This window comes from Crocuta crocuta, unplaced genomic scaffold (genome assembly GCF_008692635.1).
Source record: "Crocuta crocuta isolate KB4526 unplaced genomic scaffold, BGI_CrCroc_1.0 scaffold197, whole genome shotgun sequence".
NCBI classification, from domain to species: domain Eukaryota; kingdom Metazoa; phylum Chordata; class Mammalia; order Carnivora; family Hyaenidae; genus Crocuta; species Crocuta crocuta.
The window spans coordinates 6678552-6694886 of record NW_027532002.1 but is presented as its reverse complement, the minus strand read 5'-3'; the positions used below and the strand labels follow the sequence as shown (position 1 = coordinate 6694886).

Sequence of the window (16335 nt, the reverse complement as noted above, 5' to 3'; positions counted from 1 at the left end):
CCCCCCCCCCCCCCCCCCGCTCACGTTCTCATTCCTCCTGTCCCGCTAAGCCTCTAGCCCCAATCCTGGCAGCCAGGGTAAGGCGAAATTTATGAGATTTGGGTATTTTTTCTGCAAGTTAGAAACATACATAACTCATTATTATTATAGTCAATTATAAATTCTATCTCAGAGTTGTTGGTTTTTTTCCTTCCCGGGATCAGGGTTTCCACAGAAAATATGACATGAGAAAGACTGAAGCATATTAGCAAATATCTGCCTCACATACCTGGTGCCTCACCCCCACCCTTAGGAACCTTGGACGCACCTGCCAGGCAAACCCAGCTCCCTTCTGAGCTCAAGAAGACCTGACTGGTCTGAGAGCTCCCCCTTCCCTGTGGCAGGCACTCCCCGTGGGGGCGAAGTGTGGAATTACAGCGGCCCCTGAATATGGACCTGGTCTGGACGGGCTCTGGCTGCTATTCTCACACCCTCTTTCCTGAGCTGGCCAGAGAATGGAGGCGTGTTTTCACTTGCACCTGACTCCAATTGCTCCCTGTCCTGGGAGAGGAAGCTGTACCAGAGGAAGGAGAGAAAATAAAAGGAAACAGACTGACCCTGGGGTCTGTGCTCAGAATAGGTGGAGATGAAAGGAAATCAAGAGGGAGAGGCGGGAAGAGCAGTGGAAAAACAGGTGTCCTTTAGAACAACCCACTCATGTGCTCAGACCTGAAGGACACCGTGTCCAGATCAAGCCATCCAAAAGAGGTAGCCGGTCAGGAGGGTTTTGGCAGACGTGACTGCGTACACTCAGCTGTTGTCTAAAAACTAACATGGCATCCTACATTATTGTTGTGCTTTCTCATTCCAGACAGGGGAAACTGAGCAAGGTCAAGTGCCCTTCTCTGGGGAATCAATCATGCCAAATTGTAACTGCTAAATCAATGGAAAAGAAGCTTTTGCAGGTCATCAGCTCTGGGCACAGCTGATTAGTTTTATTGGCTCTGGAAGGTTTCCAAAAGGTCAGAATTACTTTATTATAAACGGTATCCACTCCGTCTCCCTCCCAGTTGTATAAAATAATTACAAGGCTTTTCATGATCATGATTAAGAAGGCCCAAGACAAAGGCAATTCCACCTTCAGAGTAGACTGGCTGCCCTGATGAGGTGTTTATACATTCACGTTCCGCGCCACTGGGAGAGAAATTAAAAATAAAACCATCAAGGACGGAGGGAAGGGATGAGCAGAAACCAAATATCGCAATTAGGGAGAACTCTCAGGAATCTGGCATCACATCTCTCCTCGAGACCTATCACTGAACTTCACACCCTTTGAACTCGTGAGCCACCTGCCTGTGGCAGGACAGAGGTTTAGCCCCTTGACCATACTCTTTGGCAGAGGCGACGGATCACAGCACCCTCACCGCTCTCAAGTGTTTCGCGGACGCTGTCGCCTGTGGCTCCCCTGTGTTTCACATGTATTTTGTATTTATTGATGTGCCCTCCGCAGACTTCTTTGTACCTAATAAACTTTAATAAGTGGAAATGCTTCTGCTCGTGTCCTTGTTGAAACCCATCAAGGGGTGCCAGTACCCATCTAAGCCAACTGTTTTTAAGGGTTAGAAGAGCTTCTAAGAATGACAGGGCACGGGGGATACTCACACAGGAACCAACATCTGCTGCAGCGTGCTCTGTCTGAAATGGGGCCTTTCTGTTCTGAGCTGACGTTTCTCACTAACCTACGACGTGGTGTTTTCCTAGCTTTGGTGGCTAAATGGAACGGATGGGTATTTGGGGAAAGCAACGAAGGGAAAATCTTTCTCAAATATATTTTCTTTTCATTTAAAAAAAATGTTTGGGGTGCCCAGGTGGCTCAGTCGATTAAGGGTCCAGCTTTGGCTCAGGTCATGATCTTGCAGTTCACGGGTTTGAGCCCCGTGTCAGGCTCTGTGCTGACAGCTCAGAGACTGGAGCCTGCTTTGGATTCTGTTTTGCCCTCTCTCTCTGCCCCTCCCCCACTTGTGCTCTGTCTCTCTGTCTATCAAAAATAAATAAATGTTAAAAAAAATTTTAGGGGCGCCTGGGTGGCTCAGTCTGTTAATCGGCTGACTTCGGCTCAGGTCATGATCTCACATTCGTGGGTTCGAGCCCTGTGTCAGGCTCTGTGCTGACAGCTCAGAGCCTGGAGCCTGCTTCTGGATTCTGTGTCTCCTTGTCTCTCTGACACCTCCCCGCCCCCACTCACACTCTGTGTGTGCCTCTCTCAAAAATAAATACACATTAAAATTTTTTTAATTTTTTTAATGTTTATTCATTTTGAAGGAGAGAGAGTGAGCATGAGCAGGAGAGGAGCAGAGAGAGAGGGAGAGAGAGAATAACAGGCTCTGCACTGACAGCACAGTCACAGGGCACGATCTCATGAACCGTGAGATCATGACCTGAGCCAAACTCAAGAGTCAGATGTTCAACTGACTGAGCCCGAGGTGCTCCTCAAATACATTTTCTTAAAAAAAAAATACATAACCCTGTACTGTTTTATTAATATAAAATGAGCAGAGACCATTGCTTATAGAATTCCTCTCATACGTGTTAAGATGAAACCACTTTCGATCTTAAGTGCACTGAGCACCTGCCCCCAACTTTACAAACCCCTGGCAGAATCGATACGAGGCAGTATCGTCTTGATCTCCACTATAGTATTTTCAGGTGGTCACTTCGGTAAGTAGCACAGAGGAGATGCGGTTCACCTGCTAGGTAAGCTGTCTTAGGGGCAAACATAGATCTGAATCTCTATTTTGCCTCTTACAAGTTTGAGGATGTAAATTATGTGACCCATCTGTGCCTCAGTTTCCTCATCTGTAAAATGGGGACACAAATTTGTACCTATGCATACAGTGGTGAAGTGAAGTTAGACCTAGACAAGCCCTTAACCCTTGGGTCCCAACGGACCCAGGTATCGGCACAGGCCACACTCTAGGGTATAAGCAGTGTGTTCATGCTGAGTCACAAACAGCCATCACTGGCTGCATACACCCCAGCCCTTCTGCTTAGATAGTAGCAGAGCTGCTCAGACTACACTCCACTGGCTCTGCTGTTGGATAGAAAGGAGATGGCACTAATTAAAATTCATAGAGGCTCCCAGCATCAATCCCATCTAGAAGCGAATTTCTAAGTTAGCTGCTAAACACACTTTGCATCTGAATTAATTAAGGACCTGACTTATTTTATCTGCCCTCTTATTAGTAGAGGTAGAGGTAAGCTCTTCAATGACCGGAAGGGCTAATCTGAGTAGAGGAGAAAAGCAATGGCCCAAGAGAACTGACAAAGGAGATGATGAACTTCAAAGCCATGGACTACAGAGGGGAAGAAGCTGTCACTTTAGGCATCTCTGATAGAGTTAAAGGTGGGAAAGGTGGTACTAGAAGGGTGAGGGAAGTGGCTTCATGGGAAGGGCTGTGGACTCCAGAAGCAAGGTCTGAATTCTTACCCCGTGCCCCAGAATTTTGGGCGTCCTTCATGAACCTGTTCTGTTATAGGTTCAATGATGTCTTTCAAAAATTCATATGTGGAAGTCCTCACCCCATATCTCTGCTATTGTTTGGGAAGAAGGTTGCAGATGTAGTTAGTGCCAATGAGGTCATACGGAAGTAGGGCGGGCCCTAATCCAATGTGGCTGGTGTCCCTCTAATAAGGGGAATGTGGACCCGGACACATACACAGGGAGAAAGCTATGGGAAGATGAAGATGGAGACGAGGTGATGCTGCAGGCCATGAAATGCCAAATTACCACCAGCAGACCACCAGAAGCTAGGGCGGAGGCATAGGACGGATTCTCCTTCACTGCCTCTGAGGGAGCCGCCCTCACTGACACCTTGGTTTTGGACATCTAATGTTTAGAACAGTGGGACAATAAATTTCTGTTGTTTAAGCCAACCAATTTGTGGTATTTTATTACAGCAGCCTTAGCCAACTTATACATGCTCTGTCACCTGGGAGTTTTGCAGCAGAAGGTTATGTTTACGAAAAAAAAAAGGGTCAGAAATAAAGTTTAAAGAGCCAGCAGTTCCTTGTCATATCAATGAGGCAGTCATCTACTCTGACCTTGACACAGGTCACCTTGTGACAGTGACTAAGTCCTATTTTCATAAACAGGATATTCAGCTGCTCTTTTTTTTTTAAAAAAATATTTTATTTATTTCTAGGAGAGAGAGAGAGACAGCATGAGCAGGGGAGGGTCAGAGAGAGAGGGGGTCACAGACTGAAACAGGCTTCAGGCTCTGAGCTGGCAGTCAGCACAGAGCCCGACACGGGGCTCGAACCCACAAACCGCGAGATCATGACCTAAGTGAAAGTCGGACGCTTAACCGACTAAGCCACCCAGGCGCCCCTCAGCTGCTCTTTGCCAGTCATGGTGGAGACCAAATCATGGCAGCAGTCTGGCATATCTAGGTCACAAGAGTGGAGAGAGCTGACCTTTCTCTTAAATAGCATCTTTTCCTCTTTTGGAGCTGCTATATGGCTTTAACCTAAAGATACCTGGCATAGAAGGCAGGAGCCATTCTAATGATCTAGACTTCTGTTTCTAGTGTGGTTTTTGTTTGTTTGTTTGTTTGTTTAATTGTGCTAAAATATATGTAAGAGAAATTTACCATCATAACCATGTTTAAGTGTACAGTTTAGGGACACCTGGGTAGCTCAGGCAGTTAAGTGTCTGGCTCTTGACCTCAGCTCAGGTCCTGAGCTCATGGTTTGTGAGACAGAGCACTGACAGTGCATAGCCGGCTTGAGATTCTCTCTCTCCCTCTCTCTCTCTCTCTCTGACCTTCCCCTGCTTGCTCTCTGTCTCAAAATAAATACATAAACATTAAAAAAAATTTTTTAAGTGTACATTTCAGTGGTGTTAAGTACATTCACATTATCATGCAACCTATCTCCAGAACTCTTACCATCTTGCAAAACAAAAACTCTCAGGGCACCTGGGTGGCTCAGTTGGTTAAGCAACTGATTCTTGATTTTGGCTTGGGTCATGGTCTATCTCACACTTTGTCAGACTGAGCCCCGCGACAGGCTCTGCGCTGACAATGTGGAGCCTGCCTGGGATTCTCTCTCTCTCTCTCTCTCTCAAAATAAATAAACAAACTTAAAAAAAAAAAACAAAAACACTCTACCCCTCAGACAACAATCCTTGTTCCCCCTCCCCCTGCCCCTGGCAACCACCATTCTCCTTTCTGTGTCTGTGAGTTTTACTACTCTTGGGACCGCATATAAGTGGAATTATACAATATTTGCCGTCTTTTTTTAAATTTTTTTTTTTAATGTTTTATTTATTTCTAGGAGAGAGAGACAGAGACAGCATGAGCAGGGGAGGGTCAGAGACAGAGGGAGTCACAGATTGAAACAGGCTCCAGGCTCTGAGCCGGCAGTCAGCACAGAGCCCGACGCGGGGCTCGAACCCACGAACCGCGAGATCATGACCTAAGCGAAAGTCGGACACTTAACCGACTAAGCCACCCAGGCGCCCCACAATATTTGCCATCTTGATACTGGCTTATCTCACTTAGAATAATCTCCGTGGATACGTGCGCTGCTTCCACACTGTACTGTGAGTGCTGCTGCTGCTATGAACACGGGTATAAAAATATCTCTGAGACCAGACTTGCAATTCTTTGGGGCATATATTCAGAAATAGAATTGCTTGGTTATATGCTATTTCTATTTTTTCAACATTTCTGAGGAACTGCCGTACTGTTTTCCACAGCAGTTACGCCATCTTATACTCCCACCAATACTGTACAGCGTTCTGACGTCTCTGCACCCTCCCCAACACTTATTTTCTGCTTTTTGATGGTAGCCATCCTGAAGGGTATGAAGTGGTGTCTCATTGTGCTTTTGTGTTTATTTGCAAAGAGTGAAGTTATTCACAGAGCGGTACACCATGCTGGAAACACTGAGCTAAGATTAGGCTTGATGAAGATGCCAGTCGGAAAAATATATCCCCCTTCATGTGTTTTCTCTGTTGTGACTGATGCCTGCATTTATTCATGAAACACAAGGCCATTAATTTCAGTATTTTTTTTTTTATTGTATGCTTGACATATTTAGAGACGATTCCAAGGGCAAGCACTGGATGGGGAAGTTATTAGGTTCATCGATATTTGTACAAAAGGCTGTTAAGACTACACAGTCAGTCCCCGCTGCAGGAAACGGAAAGATTTTCTTTGTTAGTATTCCCTGCCAATTGCATTTTCCAGCTCACACATGGAACTTCTCACAACATGATTGCAAACACATACATATTCATTCCCATGAGAAATCTGCATGTGACATTTCGGAATGTTGGAAGTCGCGCAGATAAAGCACGTTTGACACAAACCGTGGGAGCAGAGCTGGGGCTTGGGGCCGTGCAGAACGAAACGCCGCAGCCACAGGGAGGCAACAGCATGGTGCTGGGAGAGCAGGTGCATGGGACCTGCCACTCCACCCCCTCCGTACGGGGAACGGCCAGCAAGGCGGGGGGGGGACTCCCCTCCCTCCTTCCTCCATGTGCTTCCTTCCTAACGCTGCGAGCTCAGCCACAGACCTCCCCGACAAATGACTGTTCTTCAGTCAAGGATGCAGTGAGGGGTTTCACAGCAGACACAACGGTCCCCCCTGGCTTCCATGCTGAGGCCAGCCAGAGCTGTGAGACGCCTGTACCAGTGTGAGGCGACGTACGTTAGGGAGCGAAGTGGTTTGCCTGGCTGCTCGTTCTTTTTTATACCTAATAATCGGCCCAATTGTAAAGGAACTTCACTGCTAATATCTAATAGGCATACACCTGCTCTGTTAGCTTGTAAGGAAGACTGTCTAATAGTAACACTGTGGCGCTAAAGGATCACCATAATCTCAAGTATCTGCTTATTCTACTGGAAGTTCCAAACCACCTCCAAGAACGAAGAGTACTACTTCTGCTTTGCTAATATACTTTTTCTGGAGCCCCTGCCCCCTTATGGGATGAGGGCTGTCTTCATCTATGGCAGTGCCATCTATTAGACAAGACTAAGTAGCTTACGTTTGGTTACGGGGCATGGGATTGGGGGAGAAATTCCATCCTTTACAGCCATGTCCTCCTTCTGCACAAAGTATGCACGGCTCTCCCATTCAAGTCTTAATAGACACACAGAGAGTTATTTCAGGAAGCTATTTACACACTGACCTTTAAACATTGCTTTCTTGGCTCATCTTGAATATTCATTTTCTCCATATTGCCTTTAGAAAAAGCAATCCCTGGTCAAGAACTTATCCAGGTAATGACAAGCATTTTCCAACAGCAGGGTCTGTTAGGAGAATATGGAAAGAAACCTCCCCCCAGCAGCCTGCTCAAAATCCAAGAACAAATTTCAAGCAGTTGACATGAGTCGATAAAAGTCACTAGAAGTGAGTACAGCCTCATCAACAGACTCTCTGCTCTCTTCTTGTCTTTCTCCACACCACCCAATGCACAGAGAATTCATCCTCGCTATTACTGGGAGTTTGACTGTACACAGACCCCTCTCTGTGCCCAATGGAAGTGTCCCAGCCCCGACGAACTTCTGCCCAGCCTCGCCCTGGAGGGCTGCCACGGCCCCTGGTGGTAAGACTGGGGCATCACAATTGTGACGTACACCATTTAGCCCGGACAATTCTCATTTAGGGTTGGCCCTTCTCTGAGATCCTGGACAAAGGTCAGTGTGCCCTAAAAGAAGTAGCCATTGTATTTCCCACTTCACAGCGGTTAAGAAATGGCATAGACTGGTTGGCCCATAATAATGTTTGGCCCATAATAATGAAAGTGGACCCCTGTGTAATTTATTCTCACTAGACTTCTTTTGGTAAGCCCCAAATCACCTTGGGTACCTCAGACATGTCAGGTCTGATGAAATGTTTCTGTAAGAGGTGGACGTGAAACCACATGGTGGAATTTTAGGGCAGCTTAACACATAACCTTGTTTTAAATAACCACCCAGCAGGTGGACTTAGGCAGGGTGAGGTACCTATAATGTCACCCCCGACGCTCCCCCTCCCCCAACTCAGCACCTGTAGACAGATGCTTTGAGAATGGCCGTTCCATCTAACAGAAGACCCTGAGTTCATCCACAGTGAAAGCCCTGAATGACACAGAGCAACTACCAGCCACCACAAATGGCTGTGTTGGCTCTCTCAGCTCTCAAAACATCCTTCTCATCTCCCACCACTTGTCACTTTTCCTTTGCGATTTTACGTACAGAACTTACAAAACTGGACCCAAAAGCTCATGGTGCTTTTGTACCTACACTCTTAAAGGGGAGCTGGTAGAAAAACCAGATGTGTTCCGATAAAACTGGTGACCCTGCATGTCCACATCTGTGTGTGAGACCCACGTCCCCTCCAGCCCTCATTGCCTGTCGTGCACCGCTGTCAGTGCAGCGTCACTAACCCAAGGTCGCTTCGAAGATTACTGACACTCACAGTATTTCCACTTGCAAATTGCTACCAGGATGAGACATGATTAGGCCCAAAGGGTACGGGTGAGGTTGGAATGATGGGTTACTGCTCTTCCACTAGCTGCTTACCTGCATATACATCCATTCATCATCTCTGCCCTCTGTCCGTTTCCAGAGTGGTTGAGAGTTTCGATGGCTGGAGGTAAGCCCCACTGCACTTGCCCACCTCAGCTGCCTTCATTGTGAGGGCAGCTACCAGGACATGTGGGCATAAGGAATAAAGGGAGGGCCAGGAAGAGGGCCAGGGCATCGTACACAGCTTTGTGGGATATAATGAGCCGGGCAGGAGAGCTGGGGGGCTGGATCGCTACCCTGTAGTGATCTGCTCCTGCATCCACCTGCCACCTCATTGCCCTCTGTCTTCCCAATGCTGAGCCCATCTAGTCTTCCTCACACACTCTCCTGTGCTCCGGGGGTAAATCAAATGCTTCGTGTGAACACGACATTGGAAACAAATCAACTGAATGAAAGTCTCTGCTGAGATACCGTAGTCGCCACTCCGATTCCAGCTACTTTAATGAGAATCTGAACAGCCAAGCGCCTCTCCTTTTCTTTCCCTCATGAGCTGGAGAAACTCGCAGCTTTGTGGGGTAGAACTATGCCATAGGGCCATTTAATTAATCCTGGAGTAGATGGCCATAACTGGGGCCAAAATCGTTTCTACGCAAGGCCAAGGGGTGGGTAAGCTACTGTGCAGAGAGCCACGTGGTGACGTGGGGAAGCCACCAGCATGGCTGCCTCCAAATCTCTAACATGGGCAGTTCTAGCTACCTCCGCCAACCAGCCCTCCCACAAGCACACAGGAGCCGTCTGCGGGTCCACCGCACGCAAGCGCAGTGGGCAGAGGACAGGCTCCTTAAAATCACGAGAATCAGGATGAGCTGGGACTAGAGAGGGCCCCCTCTGTTCCTTCCCATTGGTTTTGTCCTTCAGCAGACATGTGTGCAGACATTCTGCACCACAGGCCTGCACTCACGGGAAGGGAGGCCGGGTGGCTTCTCCCTCAAGTACCCACACAGGAGCCCTGGGCCTTTTTAACCTGAAAGAAACCATTCCTGAAAGAAAGAATAAGACTTCGATAGAGTTTGCTTTTCTCACACACTCAGTACTGTGGAGCCTCCTGCGGAGGCCTGACGAACCCTCGTCCTCTGTGAGAAGGCTGATGTGTCCGCTGTCACTGAAATACAACGATAGCAGCTGAAAATCCACAATGAGTCACACAATCGAACGACAGGCAAATGGATACACGTGACATCGCAAAAGAAGGGGGGCTACGTTGTCGAAGAAGGGGACATTGTTGGGATTCAAGGCAGAACTCAAGAGTGTGGCTTAAATGCATCTGAACTTTCTCGTTTTACTCAGACAGGAGAGTGGTTTGTTTTGCTGGTAATTTAGTAAGGTGGGAACGTTTAAATAAGAAGAAGAGAGGGAATGCTTACTTCACTTAAAGAACTTAATCTCAGTGTCAACACAGTCATAGAAAAGGTCCCCCACCTCAGTGGGGTCCAGAGGGTCAGAGCTGGTCAGAATCTCCTCCATGGCTTCCAGGCCTTGCCTCTCTAGTTCCAACATGGTCTTCCTCAGCTTGCGACCCTGCTCCTGAGGAAGGACGGCAACAGCGAGAGTCACTGCGATGGACAAGAAAGCCTCCCAGCAGCCTGCCCACTCTATTCCATCTGTTTCCCCAGGACTGCCACAGGGATCATTCTGGAATGCCAGGGTGGTTATGGTACTGCTCTGCTTGGCATGCTTAACTCCTCACTGCCTTCAGGATAAGATCCAAACTCCTGAGTGACATTCGGGAAAGGCCTTTTGTAACGTGAGTACGAGGCGCCTCCTGGCCTCACCTCCCGCCAGGCCCCCCAAAGTCTCCCTTTCTCTGAATTAATTGCATTCTCCAACCCTCCTCTTCCTCAGCACTCGGTCAATGTGCACCCATCCCCAGGCCTCTTTGAACTTTTCCTCTGGGCTCCCTGTCAATGCCTTTACTTCTGCATGGCTGTGCTCTTCCTGTCCTGTAAGGGTCTGTCTCCTTGCCTGTTCCCCCCATTAGACCACAATCTCCTGGGAGTGAGAACTGGGCTCATCTCCATGCTCAATGCCTGGGACACAGTAGGCACTCCCAGTGAATGTTTGTTGAATGAATAAATGGATCAGTGAATAACCACGTGCCATGTCTGACCACAACGTACTTCTTTCTGAGCGGGTGAGATTTCTTCTTCCACTCACTCTGAGGGGATGACAGTGAAAAGCTTTCATGTGCCCAGTTGGGCCCAGAATGGAGAAGCTGCTTCAGCAGCCATCCAGAGCCTCCTAACATTGCGCCGACTCAAAGCAATGGTCGTTTCTCAATGTCAAAGCCCACCCAGCCTCATCAGTCTCATCTCTTTGGCATTTTATACAGAATTGCTCAAGCACATGCCCCTTTCTCCCTCTGTCTTCTAGTTGCCAAATATCCACGGAACCGTGCACCAAGTGGTGTTGTCACTCCAGGCTTACTGTCATCCACCTAGAAGATAGGCCTGTCGGGAACGGCTGTAGGTGGCCCTGGACAAAAGTCAGTGCGGTATATGGCAGCACTCATGGTCCAGGGCAACAGTGGGCACGGAAGACGGATGTAAAAACACCACTGGACTCTGACATGTCAAAATGGACATTTCTTTGGCAAGAAGGGCAAAGTTATGAATAGTGAGACCGCCCTTCTCTGAGATTCTTTCTGAAATCCCTTGATTCACTGTTAACATTGCCTTTCTTTATATGCTTTTTATATAGTCCGCAATGCCAAGCATAATATAAAATAAGCTCACCCAGTCCACACAAATGCAGACACCAATTTATCTACAAGGTGTCCCTTTCTTCAGAACAAACTAGACTTGTTGCAAGTTGGCAAATACATGCTTGGGAAGCAGATGGGCATCTGAGTGCCACATTCCTTCCCCTTCCTTTCAGCAAAACAGAGTCTTGGGTTTAAAAAATTTTTTTTTACTTTTTTTTTTTTTGAGAGATAGAGTGTGACAGAACATGAGTGGGGAGGGGCAGAGAGAGAAGGAGACACAGAATCTGAAGCAAGCTCCAGGCTCTGAGCTGTCAGCACAGAGTCAGATGCAGAGCTCAAACCCACCAACTGTGAGATCATTACCTGGGCTGAAGTTGGACGCTTAACTGACTGAGCCACTCAGGCACCCCAAGAGTCTTGAATTTTAAACTCAATCCATCACGAATGGCTGCTGTAGGGTTATATTGGGTGAGTGTCTTGTTTGAATTGACCTCTTGTAACTTTATTTATAGAAGCTTTGTGGGAAGGGGCAGGTGAGCTGCACGTTGAAGAATAACTTTTTTTAAAAACTAGGAATTCAGGGCACCTGGGTGGCTCAGTCAGTTGAGCGTCTGACTCTTGATTTTGGCTCAAGTCATGATCATGTGGGATCAAGTCCTGTGTGGGGCTCCAAGCTGAGTGCGGAGCCTGTTTGAGATTCTCTCTCTTTCTCCCTCTCCCCTGCTCGTGTACACACTGTTGCTCTAAAATAAAATTTTAATTTAATTTAATTTTTAAAAACTAGGGATTTGAGAATCTTTTTTAAAAGAACTCCTTACAATTATAGTAAAATATGCATAACATAACATTTGCCATTTTAGCCATTTTTAGGTGTACGAGGTCAGTGGCAGAAGGACATTTGCACTAGTGTGCAGCCTACCCACCATCTGTCTATAGAATTTTTTTGAAGAATTACTTTTTTTAAGAAAAGAACAACACGTGGATTGCCTGGGTGGCTGAGTCGGTTGGGCAGCCGACTTGGGCTCGGGTCATGATCTCACGGTTCGTGGGTTGGAGACCTGTGTGCTGACAGCCAGCTCAGAGCCTGGAGCCTGTTTCGGATTCTGTTTCTCCCTCTCTCTCTAACCCTCCCCTGCTCCTGCTGCCTCTCTCTCTCAGAAATAAATAAAACGTTAAAAAAAAAAACCAAACCACGTGATTGCATCTTTAAATAAAGCATTGCCATCTCGTACATCGTTTTATCCCCAAAAGTATACAAAGAATTCTAGACAGCAGAAAAGCAGCTACCCTCCTTAGAATCGCACATTCCTCTAATTCCTAGGGAAACAGGGAATGAAAGAGGGATATTCCTCGCCCACTGAGTTCTAGGACAACATCAGAAGTGGAGGCTTCGATTCATTGGGTTTCAAGAGACTCACTTGAGTAAAGTGAATAGCAGATTTCTAGAAGGGTCTCAGGTACCTGGATGGCTGGAAGGGGGCGTGCTGGCGAGGAGGAAAACAAGGTCCCGCCTCCTTGTGCGCAGACCGCGCCCCCGCCACGAGCCCACCCCTAGGCTCACCTGGTCACTTTCGATGACAGCGCGCGCCCACTGGTGGGCCTTATAGAGCTCGTGCCGGCGGTCGGGCTTCTCCTGAAACCGAGGCTCCTTTTTGGCAGGGTCATCGTCCCCAAAACAGGGGGATTGTGCTTTGGGGACAAGTTTTACGTCATCCACAAAGATGAAAGGCTTGAATATGGACCTGGAGAGAAAGCAGAGGCGCTTCAGCCCGAGTGAGCCTGAGGCATGCGTACACCAGGGACGATCGTCTCCTTGGACAAATGCCTCCTGAGCCAGCTCCTGGTGGCTGGCGGCTGGTGGCTGCTGGCTCGTGGCTGGGCACCAAGGCAGACACAACTGCATATCTTAGTAAATATTTTAGTAAAACTAACTGTCATGTACCAGCTACAAATTCTTCTATTAACAGCCAGGGGACATCAAAACAGACTTGCTTTGTTCCTGAAAGGTTTGAGAGGCCCCTTTCAGTTACGTCAAGCAAGGCAAACAGACACGCAGTGTTAGGAGGAAAGGGCGCAATGGGCCATCTATCTGTGCTGAAGGAGGTTTGCCTTTCTCTACCGTGGCTTGCTGGAAGGCGATTCCTGGAAAGGAAGGGACTGAGACCCTATGTCTTTTTTATTTTTAGGTTCTACCTGATTTGCAGATGGCATAAAATGTTCCAGAGTCCCCACAGAGGACACACCACAGAGAAACAGGAGTCCCGTTGTGTGAGAGAGGAGCTCTGGGCACAGAAACTCACTCAGCTCTTCTATCACAATGGTGTATCTTAGGGAAAATGGCTGTAGGGGTGGGGGATGGGGTGAACACGCGTGTGCATGTATCTGTGCATACCTGGGCACATGTCAACACACACACACACACACACACACACCAAAAGAGCCATGTATCTAAAGAACTGCATCCTGGGATCCCAAGCCAACGGGGCACGTGGAGAGCACACCTGACTGAACACTAACGAGAGAGTCTTATTCTCCTTTCTCTGCACCCAGATAAAGCATCACAGCAGGGCTCCTGAGCCCCGAGGAGGGTCTGCTCTCAGCCACACCATGGGGCAGCACCTGCAATAACAGGAAAGACCCCCATGTGTACCGGTTGGGTGTGGGTTGTTTTCTCCCCTCCAAACTGGTGTGCCGGGGCCACTCCACGCTTCAAGTGCGTGAGCAGTGAGCGGGGATACTGGCTCCTTCAGCCCTGGGACGGCTGGGCTCGAGGCGGCCAGGGCAGCCCTGCTGGTGTGCCACACAAACATTCTCAGCTGCGCCGCAACCTGAAAAGGACTTGGAACCAATGACCCTGGCTACCCAAGTTGTGGCCTTGGACCTGAGGCTTCAGCATCACCCTCAGGCCCCACCCCCATCCCTGAACCAGAATCTGCGTGTCCACAAGGTCCCCGGGGGTTGGCAAGATACCAAGTGTGAGGAGCAGGGCTGCGGACAACAGTACAGGCTCCCCTCANCCCTCCCTTTTATCTGAAGATAGAATGTTCTATGAAGCCTCTCGTAAGCCAAAATGGTATAGAGCAAAGAAGTAATTACCACTTCGCAAAAGCAAAACTCCTCTTGGGATTTCTTTCGGTTTGTGAAAACAGGTACTGTACTAATGTACGTCTTTCGTAAAAGTGACGTGGTGGAAAGCGAACTTGCAGATAGTGGGGGAAAGCTGTTATGAGAAGTAACCTCTTAGGTTACTTCCCTGAGGATATCACGGGAAAGAGGACTCAGGAGAGGAAAGACCCTGCAGTCACTCTGTAAGACTGGGCTCAGGCTTAGTTAATTTGAATATTAAAAGCAGTGAGACCTTCCTACTCCAAGCTGCGAAAGTGGGATGGGACTGGTTAAGGACTGGTGCCAGGTCCCCGTTCATGGACCCTCCCCAGGAGGCGGGGGGGCTGCCTTTCACAGAGGGAGAACAAAGTGCCACTTCCTACAGCCTGCTAAACATCCATGGGTCGTTGGCCCTTCTGCTGAACGCTGAACAGATGACCGCTGAAGGTGAAAGGAATCGAGGGCAAAACTTACAAGTGTCTAAAGCAAGTCTGATTATACAATGTTGAATTTTCCAATTCGTCATTCAGTTGATTCTGCAAAAGGGCTGCAGGGTAGGGCGGTCCCAGGAAAAGGGTAACGGAGGGGGAAGGGTGGGGGAGTGGGAGGAAAATGACGAGAAGAAAGAGTCCAGGCCTCTGGGGCCTTCTCATCTCTTACAACACAGCGGCCTCACAGCAGGCAAGCATCCCACCCTTCGGGGCCCAACAGCACCACAGGGCTCCTGAAAAGTCAGCGCCCAGCATGCCGCCGGGCAGCAGCCGGTAATCTGCAGCGTCCTGGCCGGCACAGAGACCCTCTGCGGGAGACCGGCCCTGGGGCTCCAGCCGCACAGCCCGGGGCCTGTGCAGTCTCCATATTCTCGGCCGCCGGGTCTGTGCTGGCCAGAAAGGGTCAGAGCTGTGCCCTCTGCAGGCTTCCACTGGGCGATGGGGTGCCACAGGCCCGGTCACTGGCAGGGCTTTACTCTGCATCTCAGGACCATCCTGACACGGTGGCCCTGTGGGCAAGAACCACAGCTCTGGGGGGCCAGGAGGGCACAGTCTGGTCTCACTCGTCGGGCTAAGCATGGATCCCAGATCTGCCTGACTCACTGTGGTGGGGACAGGGCGCCGGGCTGGGCCTCAGAATGGGGGTGTGTGGCTCCTCTCTACTCTGACCAATAGTGGGGACACTTGTGTTCCTTCTCTGTCTCTCACCGGGACTAAGTCCCCTCCCAGCTTCTGAACCTAAACATTTCTATTTGTATAGACACACTGGTCATGCAGTCCATGAACTTGTGACTCCGACTTCAAGAAGTTCATGCTGGGGCACCTGGGTGGCTCAGTCGGTGGAGCGTCTGACTTGACTCGGGTCATGATCTTATGGTTTGTGAGTTTGAGCTCTGTGCTGTCAGGGCAAAGCCTGCTTCGGATCTTATGTCCACCTCCCTTTCTGCCCCTCCCCTGCTCTCTCTCTCTCTCTCTCAAAAATAAAATAGACATTTAAAAAAAGAGGTTCATGCTAAGCACAGTCGTGGTCTTTTGCATCCAATATGTAGGGTAATAGTGTAGTAAAAATCATTCCATTTGATGGAACTTCAAACCCACTCCACATGTGCTGGAAGGTGGAGATTAGTTTAACCTCAATAAAGATATCCGGTGGCTCTTCTAAAGCAAGAAAGTAACATATGTTTACCAGTTATCCCATCTATCAGTTTTCTTTTTCAAAATAAATAATAAATATGATGGGGTTCCCCTAATACTCTAATGTAGCCAAAGCTCTCCAAAGATTTCCCCCCTCCAAAGTCTGTAAGGAAGTTGGCATCCTCAACTGCTAAAAACGTGAAATGTAGATATGTGAAGTGGTTAAAGGGAGAATTTTAGACATTGAATAAATAAATATAAACTACTGCTGATAGCAAATTGCAATAACACTAATACTTGTTTAAACCAGAATGTGGGAATTATAATTCAGGCTTCATTATTTGTGCCT

General features: G+C 48.3%; 1 protein-coding gene across 2 annotated transcripts in view; it reads right to left on the bottom strand.

Moving 5' to 3' along the window:
• Positions 1-9803: 9803 nt before the first annotated feature.
• Positions 9804-16335, bottom strand: part of SCRN1 (secernin 1) — a 62660-nt gene continuing 56128 nt past the window's right edge. For both annotated transcript variants that reach the window (XM_077775331.1, XM_077775330.1), the window contains 2 exons: positions 12818-12998; positions 9804-10079 (listed from right to left, as the gene is read on the bottom strand). In XM_077775331.1, the coding sequence (XP_077631457.1) occupies positions 9921-10079; positions 12818-12998 (340 nt within the window). In that variant the 3' untranslated portion in view covers positions 9804-9920. The remainder of the gene's footprint in view (positions 10080-12817; positions 12999-16335) is intronic.